Below are 15,956 nucleotides of genomic sequence, written 5' to 3'. Positions count from 1 at the left end.
TGTTTTCATTTGTACGAGTAGAGTTACAATGAGTTTCAGTAACCCAGTACTTGACTGTTGAAAAATCTGGGACATATTTAGTGTAACGTTTAACAAGTTATTGCTCTGCATCAACAATATTTATTTCTCATCAAGAAACCATATATTTTTTTTAAAACATAGTATGTACCCGCCCCCTTCACCTTGAGGGTAATAACTTCAAAACGATTAGGTGAAATGTCATGATTCTAGTATATGTACATACTTATATGTATGTATCTAGATATATACGAAAATTTGCATATAACACAGCCATTGATATTTTGAGATGGCAATTCATCTTGGACCCGTAAGTTGGCCATCTGCGATTTAACGCCTTTAGACTATTTTTTGTGGGGCTACGTCAAGTCTAAAGTCTACAGAAATAAGCCAGCAACTATTCCAGCTTTGAAGACAACATTTCCGAAGAAATTCGGGCTATTCATCTCATTTTCCCATGTAATGGACCACCTAAGACGCAGCCGCGGTCAACATTTAAATGAAATAATCTTCAAAAAGTAAATGTCATGAACCAATATATGTACTATGCGTTTTTTTTTTTTATATCACCCGAACATATAAGCCATTGATAGAGATGGCTTGTTTGGGGCCATCTCCCGTTCAGACCAAAGACTTTTCATCTCATGTAGTAAGAATATATGTACTACATACATATATGTATGTATAAATGTATAAAAGTCTCTGTATTATCATTTGCGTATGTAGATAAATACGTATATATAGGCACAATGAACATCAATGTACATATGAAGTTATATGCATGTACATATATGTACGTATAGTACAATTAAATTTACTCAATTCCCAAACGATTGTTTAAAGAGCATTTTATTGTTTATATGTATTTTAGGATGGTTTTCCCTAAATGAATTTAGCTTCCTATGTACACGTGTTCGGAAGCACTTGAGCACTTGAAATTAAAGATTTGTTTTGATTGAGTTGCTCTAACCCTTAAAATTGGAAATACTCTAATAAACAAATTTATTTTTGAAAATTCAGCCTAATTAACCAGTGAATATACACATTTGGAAATACTCTAAAAAATTCGAAGCACATACACATGTATGTATGTATAGTACATGTATGTACATATGTATATAAATTGGTTTATTTCTGACTATGTAAACATAATTACCTGTGCCAATACACGTATTAATTCCTATTTACTCGTATGTATGTACATATATAGTAGATATGGGCTAAAAAGTCTTTGGCTCGCCCAAGAGATCGCGTTAAACAAAATATCCCTATCCTGCTCTTAGAGTATTAGCCTTAACTCGAATGTTGACATGCAAACTAAAACCATTATATTTCACTCAATCGTTCTCAAGTTTTTGATTTCAAAGAGGCGATATCTATGCTATTTTTGTTTACAATGTAAGAATAACATGTTTCGAAAAAACATTGTGTCATGATTGAGAAAAATACCTTCGATGTAGAGCAGTAACTTTATTGGTTCTACGGAAAATCTGCACCAGCATATTTAACGGTTAACTACTGGTTTGCCAAATTTCATAGTAAGGTCACCCGTACAAATTACACCCACCGTTAGGAAGAAAGAAGCAGTAACTCAATATGACATCGTTGCGAAAACTTCTGAATTGCTTTTTAAGTGACCGAAAAATAAATCTGTCTTCTTGAAATAAAATTATTTTTTACAAATGAAAAGATTGTCGCCGCTTGGTTTTTTCAAAATCGATCAAAAAGTATAAAAGTATAAAGAAAAATCCTATCAAACGCTTTAAGAATTAGTTTTTTAAAAAAAAAATATATACTACATCATTAAACACCAGTTAGGGGTTTCACATAGTCTGATAAAGTTATAAGTTATAACGATCCGAAAACATAGCGTTCAGAGTTGTATTTGCGTAAACTTATTTTAGTATGCAATCCAACAACAAATTTTTTAAACTAGTATAAAAATTTATGATTTTATGATTTTACGATGCTTTATGACACGTTGTGAATACCCCAAGTGTTTAATTGGCATTCCACTGAATAATTGTTGCCCGTTGAAGGTCACCCAAAGCGCACGGAAATACAAAAGTCGGCAAGCAAGCTTTAAAACATTATATTTGGATTATATAATATTATTTTCTTCAACTGTCTCGAATAGTGTAAAATAATCAAAAATCAATATTACTGTGCGGAATTGGATCGTATGAACAACGAGTACTAAATTGGGTCAACGACTCTTCAGACAATGCAGTATATACACATAAGCATATTATATTAGATATACATTCTTACAAATAATAAACCTGTGCAATTTTTTTTTCAAATAAACTAATGTTTTATCGAACTATTTATGAAAAAAAAAACATAATATTTTAATTTATGCATATTTTTTATTTTTAACTGGTTTTTGGGTTACGATTCATAATAAAATAACCGAATTTATATAAAATAAATACATTATGACTTAAGTCACACTTATTCTAATTAAACAAAATACACCAAACAGCATTTCAAGCAATAAAATTGTTCGGTTGAAATCACAAAACGTTTATTCACTCTTGATCAGGAATTAATTCGGAAGCCCATACATCTTGAGGCCAACCAGTGCGTCCTTTATTTGAGCGTTGCATATTCTGTAGATGGATATAAGTATGTAAATTTCAAATTATTCTTTTAACTATGAAAATATTTATGTATAAGCAAGTATATATGTATATATAAGAACAAAGGCTAGTGTACTAAGCATAATGAATTATAGCGTCGTTTCATTTTAACCTAACATTACATTAATGTTGTTTACAACCATTTTCCTTATAACGTTATTTAAAAAAAATTTAATTTCCTCATCAATAGTCCTTATAATGTTCAATTTACCGGGAGCCATAATGGGGTGCAAAGGTTGTTGGTAGTTGCAGACTAGGTATAGCCTAGATAGTAGCTGATGTTGAACTATACATCCAAATCGTTCTTTTGATATCTTTTCAATTTACCTGGTATTAAGTTCATTATTTAATATTTTTTATACTCTCGCAACAATGTTGCTAAGGAGAGTATTATAGTTTTGTTCACATAACGGTTGTTTGTAAGTCCTAAAACTAAAAGAGTCAAATATAGGGTTATATATACCAAAGTGATCAGGGTGACGAGTAGAGTCGAAATCCGGATGTCTGTCTGTCCGTCTGTCCGTCCGTCCGTCCGTGCAAGCTGTAACTTGAGTAAAAATTTCTCAATTCATGACATGATGAAACTTGGTACACGTATTCCTTGGCTCCATAAGAAGGTTAAGTTCGAAGATGGGCAAAATCGGCCCACTGAAACGCCCACAAAATGGCGGAAACCGAAAACCTATAAAGTGTCATAACTAAGCCATAAATAAAGATATTAAAGTGAAATTTGTCAAAAAAGATCGCATTAGGGAGGGGCATATTTGGACGTAATTTTTTTGGAAAAGTGGGCGTGGCCCCGCCCCCTACTAAGTTTTTTGTACGTATCTCGGAAACTACTATAGCTATGTCAACCAAACTCTACAGAGTCGTTTTCTTCAGGCATTTCCATATACAGTTCAAAAATGGAAGAAATCGGATAATAACCACGCCCACCTCCCATACAAAGGTTATGTTGAAAATCACTAAAAGTGCGTTAACCGACTAACAAAAAACGTCAGAAACACTAAATTTTACGGAAGAAATGGCAGAAAAAGCTGCACTCCGGAACTACTCTACCGATTTCAATGAAATTCGGTATATAATATTTTCTTAACACCCTGATGACAGGTACGAAATATGGGTGAAATCGGTTTATAACCACGCCTTCTTCCAATATAACGCTATTTTGAATTCCATCTGATGCCTTCTCTGTATAATACGAGTACATACATTAGGAACCAATGATGATAGCGGAATAAAACTTTACACAAATACGGTAATTGAAAAATATGTAAATGACTGATAATGAAATCTCGATTATCACTTTATCGTGCGAGAGTATAAAATTTTCGGTGACACCCGAACTTAGCCCTTCCTTACTTGTTTAAGACTAATACTTGTAGCTTCTTAAAAGGTTATATTCTATAAGACCTATTATATAAGATTATTATTATATATTAAGAGTGTTACGTTTATATTCACCAAATATGTTTCTAATACATATTTCAATATCACAAAATGAAGCATATTTATACCCATAATAAGACACATTAAGTTTGCCACGAAGCTTGTAACATCCAGTAGAGAATGTTGGAGATTCCATAAAGTATATACATAAATAAATGGTAAGCGCGAAGAGCTGAGTCGCCATATACGTTTACAGAGTATGTCCGGAAAGTAATAGGACCGATTTTCTTCCGCACTGACTGGATTCGGTAGAGGGCGTTCCTACCTAACGAACGAGCAACTGGAGAGTCAGGACAAACATTTTCGCGCGACATGTTTCTGTGAGTGGCACAAGCCGAAAATGCAGCGTTCGTTAGAGCAGAGATACGCGATTAAATTCTGTGTGAAACTCGGTAAATTTGCGATATAGCGTTTGGTATGATCAAGCAGGCTTACCCAGATGTTGCTTTAGCAATAAATGGTGTGTTTCGATGGCACCAGGCCTTTTTGGAAGGCCTCGCCCAAAAAAGGGAAGAATGAGCAAATCCAAAGTGAAAATGATGCTTATTGTCTCTTTTGACATCAAAGGCATCGTTCATCATGAATTTATTCCTCCTGGACAAACCGCCAACGCCAAGTTTTATGTAGAAGTCCTCAAGAGACTCAAACGAAGGGTCAATCGGCTCCGACAAGATATGGCAGCCGATTGGAAGTTGCACCAAGACAACGCCCCGGCTCATACCGCCTTTCTTGTGAACAGCTACCTAACCAAGGCCGGCATCCCAACGCTTCCGCAGGCGCCCCACAGCCCAGATATGGCCCCCCGAACTATATTTTGTTTCCTTGCCTGAAAAGGCCGATGAAAGGCAAGCATTTTAAGACAATAGAGGGGATCCAAGCAGCATGCACCTCGGCTCTCAAGGCTAACCTAGACTACTTCTTTCGGTAAAGAAAGGTTTTTTAATCAGAACTTAATGACAGATGTCTGCTAACCACACATAGAGAAAACGGCCCTTAGATATGCATACATCAGAACTGCACCTGAGAAGGGTATTATAACGATATTTTTTCTTATTCTTTCGTAGGATATTCAATTTAATTATCGATATTTTCTATATTATTCATATAATATCATTTAAATAAATTAATTTTTATGATATATATGTATATGTACCATAGATTCCAATATCTAATTTAATTACGAATTTCGCTGTTCTCTTCCGTATTTCAAATCTAAGTACTTGAATACAGGGCTTTAATTGTGAAACGAAACCATTAAGCTCTTGAAAGTAATTTGGAATCTTCATACAAATAATGCATTAGATATCAATTCAAACGAGAAAATCATCAATAACGGATATACATATATGTACATATGTACATTTACGTATACACACACATTAAAGTGATATCAATAAATTTTTTATTTTGATTTTATTTTTTGTTTTTAATTTTGTGGGAGTGCACAATTGAGTTAATCGCAACACCCATTCTGAAATAACTTTATGTGTGGGTATGTATAAAAATTCGAACGAAACACAGATGCACTTGTTACGTGCCCCTTTCACTTCGCCTTACTCCCATGAAGCAGCAATGCGGAACAGCATCTGTCGCTGGCTGACAACCAGCCGGGCAAGTGTCAAGTGTGTGTGGCTTATCTATTTATGCTTTTACTGTAATGAAGCAGCAATTAATGTACCATACATTCGCCGAATTTATGGAGAAACCATGTATAGTATTAACATTCACTTCATAACACCCCTCAGAAATCAGTAACTACCCTTTGTCGACATTTAGTGAAGTATTGTTATAAGCTAACTAAATTATTTAATAATAAAAATGAGTAGAACCGTTTTAAGGGGCGTAATTGTAATAAGTGTTTAGTTTTTATGTATATACATATGTACATATTTACTTTTTGGCACCATTACACTTGTACAACATACGTTTCACATGTTCATTTGTGTACGAATACATAGGAGTATGCAAAATATTATATTTGCTCGTTACAAGGTGTGGAAGCCACGCCCAACTAAAACTATTGAATTTCGTGTAAGAATTTTTCGAGATAAAGTCGGTTCTACTGACTGAAATTCGTATTTTTTACGAGTACCCTAAACCATAAATGCCTTGTGTTGAATGTTGCATATAAGATCTATATTTTTTGCTATTTTATTTGCAAAAAACTAGGACAACACAATTTCACAAACTTGTCTTGAGTCGAATTTTTCACCAACAAACTAACTGGCCATAGAGAGAAACAGGTATTATCACTTGGTGCCAGGTCGGGAATAAGGTAGATGCATAAGAATCGCTCAACCAAGTTCAGGTAGCATCTGGCCATTCACTGTCGATGTGTGTGATCTGCCGTTGGTCTGGTGGAACACAATTCTTCTTCTATTGGACGAAGCTGGCTATTTAAGGGCGATTGGTCCCTTCAGAGGGTACAAACAGCTTTAGAGGGTGCTCTCAGTTTCCTATAATTAATAATCCGACGCTAAAAATCATTAGTGACGATGGTAAAGATCAATAAGTCTTCTTAGCTGTTAAAACAAATATAAGGAAGATGCAGAGTTCCTCCAACCTAGGAATGATGCATATGCTCTGATTTATTCTACCACTCTAGTGAGAGCTTATATTATTTTCATGAAAATTATTCAATCGTTTCTATGAGGGGACCCCGCTGGAATCGGATTCATAAATTTTGCAGTTAGCCCTAATCTTCAGAAGACAATTTCACAGAAGTCGAATAATTGGTTCGGGAGATTTATTATATAAGTATTTAAATGACGCACGTTTTGATATTTTGCAAAATTAGGTATAAAAAAGATTTTCGTGTGATAACAGAACAAAATTTTTGGTGATTTCAAATAGTTGATTGATAAACAACAGACTTTTCTTCAGGTAAGTTAATCATTCATAATTTTTTTTTGTTCAATACCTGGCTTTCCAAAGTTTCAAATGAAAACAGTGAAAAGTCCACAAGATTATTTGTATATTCTCAATCAATCTGACCCACCTTTTCGTGTTCTCAGACTTCAAAAGAATGTTCGCTGGATAACAAAAATCATCCGCCAAGAATGGTATTTAAAAATTGCAAGAACCCTATAATCGGTGTATTGTGTATAAATATTTCTATAACTTGACTTGTTATGCTTTCACACTACCAATAAATCTTACCTTTAAATCATGTTTTAAGTAAGATCTCTTGTCACTGGAACTTTTTCTGTGTAGTGGCCTTAAATCAGCGCTAAACCCTGTTTTCGGATCCTGATCTCCATCCAACACTTCAACCAGGTACTTAATGTAAAGTATAGCTAATTTTAGCGTTTTAATCTGAAAATAAAAATAAATATATTAAAACGATTAATTTAAATTAATAGATTTTAAGAAGTACACAATCCTGCTATATAAAGCAGGCAATGACTATTTTTTATACCCTGAACTGGGTATATGAAGTTTGCCAAAAATGCCGTTATCTGTCAACTACAGTGTATAGCTGTCACAGAAACCGATCGATGAAAATCAAGTTCTTGTATGATAAACAAAGATTATTATTCAAGACAACGCTAAAATCACCGAAAATATTTTATAGATCGGATCACTAAAACATCTACATAGCTGCCATACAAACTGCCCGATCAAAATCTATTTTCTGTATGAAAATATTTTTTATTTGACAAATTATCTTCCCGAAATTTACAATGTTACAATCACCGAAATTATTGTTTAGATTGGATCACTAAAACATGGAGCTGCCATACAAGCTTGCTTATCAAAATCTAGATAAATATGTAAATATATTTTAATACCTTATGCAATGATATTATAGTTTTCGGTGCGGCCGAGGTTAACGTTTTCTTTCGCAATAGAAACAAGTCTTAATTACCAAATTTACAAAATTAATTTGTACGTAATATTATAAATACTCGTATTGTTGTTGTTGTTAAGCTAAACAGCCCCGCTGCTATGCAAAAATATATCCAAAATGGCGAATACTCGTATAATGATGGGTACGAACTGGTTGAGTTCAATAACACTTTTCCGTTTCACTTTAATACATACATACATACATAGTACTACATGTATGTACATTTAGAAAATATTGTACATTTTATATACATATGTATGTATGTATATATTTTATATTGTCAGAACCTCCTCAAAAATCAAAAATTCAGAAGAATTACCGAACATGTTAACATCAATATAAAACATACATATGTAACAATAGGAAGGAAAAAACCCGATTCCCCCCGAAAGAAATTTTGGATCCGCCATTGAAACCTCCCTAGGCACTTTCATGTTTTGAAATATACAAATTAGATCTACTTTAAGGTAAACAATTGCTGTTTGTATATATAGTATGTATGTACATACATAGTCGTAGATATTAACAAAAGTGGTTTACCTCTTTCAAGTGGATACATTAAGACGAATCTAGAGCTGTATTAATGCACTGCATTGGAATTGCGAATATATGTACATACATACACATATACGCATATTTGCATCAATAAGTGTAATTCTACAGTTTTTTTTGGTCCTGGAAGATATGGTAAGTACACTTACATGCGTATGTTTTATAATTACCTTGGATAATTTCGTATCTGATGGTACATTGGGAATTTTTTCTCGTAAACATGTAAAAGCATTATTGATACTTTGTGTTCTTCTTCGTTCTTTCTTGTTGGCCGTATTTCTTTTCTTAATTATACGCACTGCAGGCACAGCAGCTACTTCTTTCGTTGAAGTGGGTGTGAGTAAAATCTCATGAAAGTCTTTTCCCGTTTCTTGAAATAAATTTTGGAATAAAGCAAATGTTAAGAAAAACAATTGTTAGTTTGTATACAATTGGTATATGTAATGAGTAAAGTCAATAGTTTCCGGTACAAATAGAGAGACAAGAGACATTAAAAATTGCTACACGAATACAATATAATTTTCTAAAAGTTTATTTACTAGTATGGTTCAAGGGCAATTGTGGAACTGTGCCGGAAATTCACTAATCGAAATATATTTATACTTTTTTTTTTTGCTCAAATTATTTTAGTTGTCTTGAGATTGAGAGCTGCTGTCAGAACCATCTTTGCGAACAATCGCGTTATCAATAAGGCAGTCTCTAACAGAAAATTTCAACTTCATTTGTAAAAGTAACAATACTATCATTTTTGAGATAACATATACTATCATTTTTAATAGGGAAATACCATTAGCTTACTTTGTAAAATTATGCTAATGGAGACCGCAATGTGAATCGCTGCTGAAGCGCGACAAAATTTATAAATTTTTGAAGCAGGTGGCTATTGGCAATAAAAAGTGGGTCGCTTACGACAACGTCAAACGAAAACGGTCGTGGTTGAATCACGGTGAGTCGGTGCAAACGGTAGCCAAGGCAAGATTAACGATCCGAAAGGTTTCGTTATTTGTTTGGTGAGATCGGCAAGGAATCCCCACTCCTATATCCTACGCCTTTTAACCTATGCTGTGGCTGGACTGTCCAAAGAAAGAAATCGGAAATAGACTACTAGCCTAAGATAGAGAGGAATTATGTTCCATCAGAACAGCACATCTACAATGACTCTCCAGAAGCTCCACGAGATTGGTTGTAAGTTTCTTTTGCCTCTTCCGGGCCTGGCACCAAGTGATTTCTACCTGTTCCTGTCTGTGGCGAATGATTTTACTGGTGAAAAATTCGCCTCAAAAGAAGCTTGTGAAAATCGACTATTCCAATTTTTTGCCAATTAGGTTGAGGATTTTTATGAGAGTGACATTATGGAATTACCCTTAAAATATCAACAAGTTAACGAGCAAATATGCATATTTGATCTAAATCGGATCATTTATAATTGGAAAAATCTAAAATAGCAAATGAGTCAGTTTTGCAAAAGACGAAAGGAATATTCTTCGAACAATAAAAACATAATTCAAATCAAAAGGAAAACATGTAAGGAAGGACTAAGTTCGGGTGCAACCGAACATTTTATACTCTTGCAACATGTTAGAATCAAAGCCAGGGAAATACCTTAAGGTGCAAAACGACAACCAGAGGATCGGAATCCAAGCAATTTTATGTAGACATTTATAAATATAGTAAGACTTTTTAATTTAAATTTCGCGCGAAACCCCATTCTTCGAAGTATTGTTTTTTCTAGGTTCGTATGACTGTCAGTGACATCTGTATCAAATGTCACATAAACATAATATTTACAGTTAAGTCAGTGGCGTAGCTACAACTTCGGGCGCCCAGGGCCAAGGATGTTCTGCCGCCCCCCTTTATCTACCTACCTACAAGTTTCATGAGGTGGTTCGAACAAAAGTGAATTTTTACAAAATATCTTCGATATTAGGTATATAAAATTTAGGAACTAGAAGCCACGTAAATTCTGAAGTTACAAAATTCTCACAATACGGTTTTTGAGGAAATTGATAGTAAATTTAGAAGACAACTTATTAAAAGCCATAAAAAAAATCATTTTCGCCCAATATATTGTACAATATTGTACACTTTTGACACAATTTGCAGGAATTTTTGCCTACTTTACCTCCTATTTGAAGAAAGATATAAGCCAAAAGATACGAGCATAAGACAAATTCAAAGACTGAAGAGTATTCGAGTAAAAATTAATATTTTTCATTGTTATTCAGATTATTACATTGTGAGTGTACAACTCTTTATCTTTTATAATAAATTTTGTAAAAAAATTTCTTGAAGTATTTTTCTGAATTTCAAAAACCGCCCCCAAGACGTTGCGCCCGGGGCAATGACGATGAGTTTTGGATCTAGGTTTATTACCCAGAAACGGACGATTAATCGGCCGAATATCATGGCAAAGGTGATCCGAAACTCACTTCATTGATTCTTCGTGATTATTTCGCCAAACATTTAACCAATATCGCGCCGCAACCACCGTATTTGCCTGATTTAGCTCCGTGTGATTTCTGGCTATTCAGCAAACTCAAAGGACCGCTCCGGAGAAACCGTTTTGAGTCAATTGAAGACATTAAACGTGAATCGCTACGCGCATTGAAGGCTATTCCCGAAATTGACTTTAACAATTGTTTCCAGGATTGGAAAAGTCGTTGGCACAAGTGCATTGGTGCCAAAGGGAGTTATTTTGAAGGGACCACATTTCGAAGAATAAATTAAAAGTTTTAAAATTATGAACAAAGTCTTACTCTTTTTTGCTCATAGTGGGGACTCATATACTGACCGACTTATTCGACATAAGGGTTGTTTGGGGGCTAAGTCAAGTTTTCATGGGGGCTAAGGGACCCAATTCAACCAATTTTTGACATTCAGACATACTATTATCAGGAATTTAAATTATATATCTCAAACAATGACGGATATTTGCGGTAAAAAGTCAAACAGGTACTAGAGTCCAAATGTTCGGTACATAGGGGATTGAACAGTTTTTTTTTTAGTTAAAAGCATTATTTCTGCAAAATTTTATCCCGTTATATTAATTGCTTCTTGATTTGAACAGTGGAAAGTGAGAGAATCAAATGAACTTTAAAATTGTGTAATAAGTAAGTAGGCGTGGCTGAAGTGCGATTTCGTCCATTTACGCACAGTAAGATAAGAAGATATGGTCGGAAGAAATCGTGCCCGACGATTGAGACTTAAGTGCTCTGACCACTCCACAAAAAGGGGGACCCCAAAAGTTGCGCCAATTGCCAGCCTTCTTAATATCGCTTATAAGGACTTATCGAGCGTAGTGTGTGGAAGGCTGAACCCCATCGTCAACGAACTGATTGGATTTTATCAGTGTTTCTTTAGACCTGGAAAATCTACTATCTACCAAATCTATGAAAACACCCGTGGAAGGAGCACGTGAGCACGAAAAGGAACTGCCTATATGTCGCTATGACTGAACTTGGTATCCACGCAAAGCTAATACGGTTGTGTAAGCTGACCTTGAACAACACCAAAAGGTCCGTCAGGATTGGGAAGGACCTCTCCGAGCCTTTCGATACTAAGCATGGTTTCAGACAAGGAGAATCAATCTATTGCTGGAGAAAATAATACAGCTAGTGGTGTAGGCCGATGATATTGTCGCATTCGCGACTTGGCTTCACTGTTCACAGTTATAACTTTGAAGTCGTATATAATTTCGTCTATCTTGGAACCGGTATTAACACCAAAAACAATGTCAGCCTCGAAATCCAATGCAAAATAATTTTTGCCAACAGGTGCTACCTCGGCCTGAGGTGGCAATTCAGAATTATTGTCCTGCTATATGGTGTGGAGGCATGGTCTAAGACATCATCTGATGAGTCGGCCTGAGGAGTGTTCGATAGAAAGGTTCTGCGGAAGGTTTATGGTCCTTTACGCATTGGCAACAGTTATATGGCGACATTGACATATGTATGTAGTTCAACGAATCAAGAGACAGCGGCTGCGCTGGCTAGGTCATGTTGACCGGATGGACGAAAACACTTCAGCTCTTAAAGTAATCGACGCAGAACCCGCCGGGGGAAGCAGAGGAAGAGGAAGACCTGCGTACTGCGTAGTTTTTTATAAAACTGGTCATGCTTAAAACAACTTAATTCAACACGTATCTTCGATATATTAAATATATTATATTTCAAATTAACTATAAGCTATGTAACTTAAATTATTTCTTACCATCAAATTTGGGTGATGATTCAGAACAACATTGTGGCGACCGATAAAATGAGTTGGAAGTTAAATTTGCTCCCGAACAAGCGTTTGTTATATAGCAGCCTGGATTGTTACTCGAATCAGAACAATATGAAGCACTCCATTGTTCTAAAAGCATTACAGAAACGAATAAGTATAAAAGTCCAACATATAGAAACACATTTAGGTACATACACACATATAAATGTACATATCTCCTACACCACTAAAGCTACAACAACATAATACACCTAGCGCAAATATTATATGAACTCCTACCAACAGTGTGAAAATGAATGATAACCCCGCTCATTCCTCATATAACGGTACTGTGAAAAACTATCAAAAGCCTGATAAATCAATAACTAAATACGCCAGAGACATTAAATTTTTAATGGAGCCAGTGTCGAATGGGCGAAATCGAACTGCTACTACGCCTACTTCTCATATTATACAAATTTTAAATTCTATTTATTCTCGAACTCGAACCATAACTGTTCAAGCCCCTTGGTATTGAATATGTATGCTTATAGTTAACTTTTTACCGAAAATATCGGTCAATGTGTGAAATATATATACATAATGTATATAAAATTTAAATTCAGAGATAATCCTTTCCTGATAGTAGTATATCTGTGTGCTACAAATGCGGTGAATCGGCCCCTTATACCTAATATAAAAATTTTCGAACTTCCGCTTGACATTATACCGCTTATATCAGCCAATATATGAGTTCATCAATTTGCTGAGTTCATAAGAGAGTACCTAAATAAGCCCTAATTCAGTTGGCATCTGACGGCACAGGGTTTAGGTTACGATTGTAAGGGAAACAAAAAAAACGCTAACGTCTACTGTACCGATGCTGTAATACTTTTCACATGTGCATTTCTTTTAACATAAAAGGGTTTGAAAAGATTTATATTGATTTTCAACAGACAGTTTGTATGGGATATATCACCCAATCTGAATAATATATGCGTTGTAGAGACATTTAGAAAGTTGAAGAATCGTTTAGGGTTCCGAAAAGTTGAACTAAATTAGTTTAGTCAAAGCAGAACTGTGCACGATTTATTTTATTTTATTTTAGTTTATTTTAGTTTAGCTAACTGAAAAGCTTAAATATTTTATAAATTTAATGCGCGATATTGTATACTATAAATCAACCGTATTTTAATGTCGTCATTTGAATAATAATTTATTTCGTATTTCAAACGAAAAATCACGTTTTAACTGGTCAACAAAACACATTGATCAATTGTTTTATTCCTTGAACAGGATATATCATATAGCGGAGACGCTATAAATCATCTACTTGACTAGCTGAGTCGATTCCGTCCGTCTGTCCGTCAGTATGTATGCGAACCAGTCATTTTGTTTTTGAGTTTTTTTTGTTTTGCAATGCTACAATCACGGAATATATTGTTCAGATCGGACCATTATAGCATATTTGCACTGTCATACAAGCTGACCTATCAAAATTAAGTACTTGTATGGTTTTCCTTGTTTTTATTTTTATTAAAGCAACCACAAATAAGCAAACAAAATTTAAAGCAGGCTTTATATCTGTTGAATTATTAATAATTGTTTAATATTTTTTGCGCAGTCCTTCAAAAGTTTAAACACTTTCACTTCACTAATATCGTTTTTCCAAATTTGCATTGTACACATACAACTTTAGATATTTATTGTACGTTTAAAGTAAATAATGAAATCACCAATAATAATTATTATTAATGGTAGATATGTATCTATGTATGTATATTTCAAATGCAATTATAAAAAAAGACCACTACATCTTAATTAACAATTATGGCAACACATACGTTCAATAATTGAAACATCGTTAAGCCGCAGATCGTTAAAATATATATTCTCGTTATTGTAACAATTTGGTGAATCCCGACATATTTGTGGATCGTAACGCGCCATGATTTATTTTCACTTAACGCAAGGTTTGTTTATATTTTTAGTAAAATTTTGCTAAATCAATTTTCACTATATTTTTGTTTGTTTTAGAAGTCCATCTTTGCGCTTATTTTTCGACCTTCGTGTTCAAACACTCTTAAACAAATGCAAAAACAATTGGCTTCTAACGGCACGGTAAGGGAATTGTGCTGTTTGAACTGTAAATACTGTTTGGAACATAATTCCACAAGCAGCCAATCAGAGCTCTGCTATGGCTGAAGCTAAAATTGATTGGTTGATTTCGGAAGACTTATTGGTATATTTCATTTCAGGTGCGAATGAGTGTGTATTGTTTATGGCTTACTTCGCCTAGTGGCGTTGCTGCGATAATTGTAGGTAGTTCACAAATTGTGAAATTTTTGTATTTTAATAGTCTGTTATTTAAAATAATATTTAAGTGCTAATGAAGATTTTAAAATAAGAAATTTTGTAAAACGTTTCGACATTTACTTCACTAATTATAATTCTTATTTTATAATATTCCATGTTTCAATTGTTTAATGTTCATATTTGCATATTTTAACAAAAATTAAAAATAGGTTTGATTTTGAAATGCTAGGAGCTGCTAGTTATCAGGAAGAAGAAGAATGCGAAAAGTCACAAGTTACTAACATAAAGAACAAAACAACGAAAAACTAAAGAAACGAAAAACTAGCAAAAATTAATAATAAAATACCAAAATGTTTTTTTAATCAATAAAATTATTATTTTCACAATTCGAAACTAATATTACAATGAACAAAATCAAAGCAAATGTGTCATATGTATGTATGTATATCGTTTGTCTATACACATGTCTTCAACAGCTGTTTCTTCCCATGGCAGCAGTTACATGCATAATTTCTGCTAACAAAAATTTCTGTTAGAAATTAGCAGCCCTCTCAGCTTTTTACACTATAAATTTGTGCTCTCATGTGCTTTGAATCTTTTATCTCTTGGTAAATAAACTTAGCTGATGAAGTATCAAATGTAAATTCAATACTGAAATTCTACATTTACATGCATTTGAAATATTATAATATAGTATAAGTAGTATACAGTCTTACTATGTTGTATAGTACGTTTACTTGTCAATGTCAACACTACATAAATTGTGCTATAAAGTCAATCGCATAAAACCAAAATTAGTTGTACCGATAAAAAAAATGTTTTAAAAAACTTACCAATATTATAACATTTGTTCAATTCACAACCTGTCGTAAAGCATCGTAAAATTATAAATTTTTACACTTGTTTTTTTATAATTTTACGATTTT

At 33.9% G+C, this 15,956-nt stretch overlaps 1 protein-coding gene across 1 annotated transcript; it reads right to left on the bottom strand.

Moving 5' to 3' along the window:
* Positions 1-2,367: 2,367 nt before the first annotated feature.
* Positions 2,368-15,031, bottom strand: LOC126752676 (heart- and neural crest derivatives-expressed protein 2). The gene is made up of 5 exons (XM_050463646.1): positions 14,559-15,031; positions 12,721-12,864; positions 8,682-8,881; positions 7,269-7,424; positions 2,368-2,630 (listed from the first exon to the last, which is right to left on the bottom strand). The coding sequence occupies exons 1-5, from the start codon at positions 14,662-14,664 to the stop codon at positions 2,550-2,552; spliced, it is 687 nt and encodes a 228-aa protein (XP_050319603.1). The 5' UTR covers positions 14,665-15,031; the 3' UTR covers positions 2,368-2,549.
* Positions 15,032-15,956: the final 925 nt, after the last annotated feature.

This window comes from Bactrocera neohumeralis, chromosome 3 (genome assembly GCF_024586455.1).
Source record: "Bactrocera neohumeralis isolate Rockhampton chromosome 3, APGP_CSIRO_Bneo_wtdbg2-racon-allhic-juicebox.fasta_v2, whole genome shotgun sequence".
Taxonomy (NCBI): Eukaryota; Metazoa; Arthropoda; class Insecta; order Diptera; family Tephritidae; genus Bactrocera; species Bactrocera neohumeralis.
This window is presented reverse-complemented; position numbering and strand designations above follow the sequence as displayed.